The sequence below is a fragment of the Limulus polyphemus genome, unplaced genomic scaffold (assembly GCF_000517525.1).
Source record: "Limulus polyphemus unplaced genomic scaffold, Limulus_polyphemus-2.1.2 Scaffold12241, whole genome shotgun sequence".
NCBI lineage: Eukaryota > Metazoa > Arthropoda > Merostomata > Xiphosura > Limulidae > Limulus > Limulus polyphemus.
Window position 1 is genome coordinate 1 of NW_013677851.1, and position 5,381 is coordinate 5,381.

Here is a 5,381-nt window from a genome sequence, read left to right on the forward strand (position 1 = left end):
TGATGTTATAATAATTTAACAAACAGCTTATTCTACCTATTAATTCATGAAAATAATGTGTTTAGAATTAAAGAGGAATATCATGGGCATTATTTGTAGCCCATGGCACAAGACTGTAAAGAAATATCATTTTGTTTCTTGTATTTATTTAAAAGCAGGAGATGTTTGGGATGTTCATGACTCAGATGAGAGAATAACCATATTAGGTACAAATTTTAATTTTAGTGCCTTTTCAGTTCACATAAGAAAGTGACAGGATCGTTAAGGACTATGAAGAAGGTTCTGGTGCTAGGTGCTGGGTATGTTTCAGGACCACTGGTGGAGTACTTAACCCGTGACCAGTCCATATTTGTTACAGTTGGTTAGTTCAGAGTTCATTAAATTATTGGTTTTAATGGAATGTAAACTTACCTACAGAGCTTTGTAATGTTATTTTTGTTTTCAATTTACATTAACCATTTTATTCCTGTAACAGTTAAACATTAGATAGAATTAAAGATTTTCTAGTACTAATTCAGTCATTTTAACCCTCTATTTACCTATCAAACTAGAAAAAGATTTAGCTCATTAGAGATGAGCATATTTAAAGATTTCAACAAAGCAATTGTTAAGCCTACAGTTGGCATTGTTAAGTGTACTGTTGGTATTGTTTAAGCCTATTGTTGATATTGTTTAACCATACAGTTGGCATTGTGAAGTGTACTGTTGCTATTGTTTAAGCCTACTGTTGATACCGTTTAACCATACAGTTGGTATTGTTTAAGCCTACAGCTATTTGTATCTAAATCCTGTTTGAAATATCATAACATATTATGGGCTGTATGAACTCCAACATTTAAAAATGCAGAATAATTTATTGTATAAAGTTAAAAGCAAAAATATATAATTAAAAACTATACAATTAAAACTCTACATGTTTTAGTGGGAAAATTTCCACCATCATCAGGAGACCAAAAGAAACACAGGAAATGGGATAAGGTTCAAATACTTAAGCATGTTAAGCTAAAAAATGAATTAAACATAAGAGAATCTCTAGAAATTGTAAAACATAAAATGATTTTGAATAAAGATCTAGTCTGTCATTGTTAGATATGTAAAATGAAACCATATCATAGTTGGAGACAAGTAAGAAAACAAGAAATCTGGAAATAAAACTTGCTCTAAATGTTAAACATTCAATGTGGTAGTCTCGTAAACAGATAGAGGTTAGCACTTTAGTAGTCAACTTTTGTGAAGTGTTACAACAATATAATGTTGTTTGATAAAAGTCATGTACTTGAATGGTTGTTCTATTAATAACCTAGAATCATCTACTAGATATTTAGTGTTTTAATAAACACCACAAACTTTGAGTCCATCTCTGTATCAAAACATTACCACATCTGCCTATAAAAGAGAATGGAATTAGAATTTGTTTTAAAATGAAGAGAACCAGGTCATTGATTTCCATGATATTATGCCTTGTATGTACTTATGAATGTTTGACTATAGGTTCGGCTCTACAGAACCAGGGTGAGGCTTTAAAACAGAAGATGACAAACACAGAATACGTAGTTCTAGATGTTACCAAAGGAGAAGACAAACTTGATCATCTCATTTGTGAATCAAGCTTAGTAATTAGGTAATGTACCTTTATTGTTTAATTCTTATTGGTCATTTTCATAGTGATTGTAAGACCTGTACTGTTTTTGTTATTCTATGTAGTTATTGATAATTTTTGTTTCTAAAAAGATAAGTTACACATTTTTTTTTGTTCTCGTTAGTATGCTACACAAATGTTTTTGAGACTTTCTTCATTTACTTGCTTCACTATTCCAGACAGGACTTACAAATCAAGGATGGTTAGGCCTACTTCACTGAAGAACTTATTTTAGTGGAAAAAAGAACATTTTTATTGTTAGTCTCAGGTTTTCTGAGAGATGTTTTAATAACTTTTCTATTCAAATATAGCTGTGTGGTTTTCTTCACACGCATTATACAAATTTCAAGATAAAACACAGTTGACTGTATAAAAGCTGGATACCTGAGAGCTGCGGATGTGAGGTTTACTTACAACTACATTCAGAGTTATTTCACTGACAGTTTAGATACATTCACTGAACAATTTAAATGTTGCATAACATTTTAACTGATTGCAAGGAAACTTGTTATCAGAATGAGGTAAAAAGGCATGCGTAAAAATGATATGGTGCTAGATCTGCTCTTCTACTTAAGTTCAAATATGTTTAAAGTTATTTTGTTACAAAATCTGAGTATTCAAAATATAAAACTTGTGTATCAACAGCAGTGGGCATTAAGAATAAGCTAACGTATATTTTACTTTCAGCAGCCAGCAGCCTGAGATAATTTTTAAACTTGGTCTATGTTTATCTTGTAGCTTTTTTGAAAGAACAACATGCTCTCATTTGAAAATGCATGTTTAATTATGACTTCTGTGTCATTATATACTAACTTTCCCTTGTTTCAGCGAGTTTCTAATATCCAACTCTCTGTGGTTTGTTATTGTTCTTCTAAAGGTTTGTAATAATAATAATAGAAAGTAACATCTTAGGTGTGTAGTTTCATAGCTTACTTGTGAACAGGGGCTTGCTTGTTGTAGATCAAATCTATGTGAGTTGAAATATTGTATCTGTTGTGTCAGCGAGGTCACGTGACTAGTATCACGCCACGTCCTTCTAGAAATATCCTGTTCCTTCATGAATGCTCTAGCATTTACTAGATATTTATTAGTCTTGTTTATATAGGACGGTTACAACGTGTAGGGATAAGGTGTGTGTAATTGAACTGAATATTGTTGAGGCGAGCACGTGAGACGTTCGTTGAGAATTATAGCGTTTGTTATAGTGCGACTGTTGAAATTAAGTGTATCGCAAAGTTATATTCAGAAAGAATAAACCAGTTTTATTTAAGAAAGGACTTGCGTCGCTAAAGTTTCATCAGAACGAATTTATGGAAAATTAACTAACGAACGGAGGCGTAACATATCTGAGATAATTTTATCAAGAATGACTGTTCAAAATTAAAGTATAATCCTGTTGTAGAGTGCAAGTACAGTTACAAAGGGCAAAAATAGCCTCAAAATTACAATAATGATTACATGATAAACACTTATTCTAATATGCTTAAGTTGTAAGTTGCATTAAGTAACCTTAAGAAAAATATCTTTATTTGCTAAATATGGTTTTTCTCTATATAACATGCACACAATGGACTAATTTTAATAATGTAAGTAAGAACTTTAAGATATGTATTTGAATTTTGTATTTTATTTTATCAAGTGAAGTTTTGTTATTGAATAAATAATGGTGAAACTATTTTATAAAATGAAGTTTTGTTGTTGAATAAATAAGGGTAAAACTATTTTATAAAGTGAAGTTTTGTTGTTGAACAAGTAAGTGTAAAACTATTTTATCAAGTGAAGTTTTGTTATTGAATAAATAATGGTGAAACTATTTTATAAAATGAAGTTTTGTTGTTGAATAAATAAGGGTAAAACTATTTTATAAAGTGAAGTTTTGTTGTTGAACAAGTAAGTGTAAAACTATTTTATAAAGTGAAGTTTTGTTGTTGAACAAATAAGTGTAAAACTATATTTTATAAAGTGAAGTTTTGTTGTTGAACAAGTAAGTGTAAAACTATTTTATAAAATGAAGTTTTGTTGTTGAACAAATAAGTGTAAAACTATTTTATACATACTGCTGTTAAAAATTTACATATTTTTTGGAGAACAAGGAAATTATTAACCATAATGTGTTTCATATGATATATTTTACAGCTTGCTTCCTTACTCATTACACCCTCTGGTGGCAGAGAAGTGTATCAAACACAAAGTCAACATGGTGACGGCCAGTTACCTCACTCCAGAAATGAAACAGTTACATGAAGCGTAAGTGTGAAACATAAGATTTGGTTGAAATTTGCTTGTTTTGGATTTCTATAAGTTAAGGTGGTACTTAATCTTGGTATCTATAAAGCTTGTTAGCATGAGACTCGTTTCACTTGCAAATAAAGACATTTTATTTTCTTGATAATAAGGTATTTCTCTAAAATTTGAAAAAGAAAAAAAAATTTTTTTCATTCATTAAAATAGAAAAAATCAGGGAGTAGCAAATTAAAACAAATATCTTGTAAAATATGTATATATATATATATATATATATATATGTGTGTGACAGAGAAGGACTTATCAAATATTACTGTTCATTGGTCAGCATTTTCGTGATGCAGTTTCCTCGAGAGTAACCAAGTACTATGAGGGTTACATCAGACAATAATGAAGAGTTCATGTGTACAACAGTGGTAACATAGAGATGGGTAGGCAACATCAGAAAGAAAGAAATGTTTTCATCGATTAGAGTGAAAATTCTAAGTTGATTTAGAACTAGTTTTTAATTTAAATTCTTGTGAGTCAAACAGTCAGATTTGGGTGGTTCTTGAAGAAGTTTTATAAATGAAATGTTCAGCCAAGAAATAACTACAGTTTTCTGAAGTGTGTGTGTGTGGTCATTCATTTGATTGTTTTAAGTCTTGTAGTAGTACTTCAATGTTTTAATTACCGTACTACTTGTAGAAGGTTAGTTATATGTCTATAAGATCATATATTGTGAAGATTTGCCATTTCTACTGCAAGTTAAAGAAGTAAGGTTCAATTAGGATATTAGAAAACAGTAAACTCGTGTAGGTGTTTTAACTACTACTTATTGAAGAATGTAATTTTTAGACACTTCACATTCATGGTTAATTTTTTGTTTTCTAAATCTAAAGATATGAGGCTGAAACACATTTGTTTTTAACCCTAAAACTTGGATCAAGTTCAGTCTTCCATGTTAAATGCACTTTTATGATACACCAACCCTTTTATTGTGGTGTGAGTCCTTAGAGGGCTTCACACATCTTTAAGTGGGCTGTATGAATCTGTTAAGTGGGCTTCAGAAGTCTTTTAGTGGGCTTCACATTAGTTTGCCATATACCTAAGTCACATTTTTGATAAGGAAAGACTTTGTTATGATGTGATTTTTAATATTAGATTTGATGAAAATTATAAAACTGGAACATGATGCACAAGATCAGAATAATTAGTTGACATAGAAGAGTTGGTACTAAATACATATATGATGTGTGGAACTAGGTACAAAAGATATGGATATAGGATGTATGGAACTAGGTACAAAAGATATGGATATAGGATGTATGGAACTAGGTACAAAAGATATGTATATAGGATGTACGGAACTTGGTACAAAATATATGGATATAGGATGTATGGAACTAGGTACAAAAGATATGGATATAGATGTATGGAACTTGGTACAAAAGATATGGATATAGGATGTATGGAACTAGGTACAAAAGATATGGATATAGGATGTACGGAACTTGGT

The 5,381-nt window shown here is 30.4% G+C and overlaps 1 protein-coding gene across 1 annotated transcript in view; it reads left to right on the top strand.

Moving 5' to 3' along the window:
• Positions 1-235: 235 nt before the first annotated feature.
• The window catches only part of LOC106476948 (alpha-aminoadipic semialdehyde synthase, mitochondrial-like), an 11,926-nt gene continuing 6,780 nt past the window's right edge, over positions 236-5,381 (top strand). The window contains exons 1-3 of the mRNA XM_013937562.1: positions 236-361; positions 1,492-1,621; positions 3,776-3,886. Of these exons, the coding sequence (XP_013793016.1) occupies positions 271-361; positions 1,492-1,621; positions 3,776-3,886 (332 nt within the window). The 5' untranslated portion in view covers positions 236-270. The remainder of the gene's footprint in view (positions 362-1,491; positions 1,622-3,775; positions 3,887-5,381) is intronic.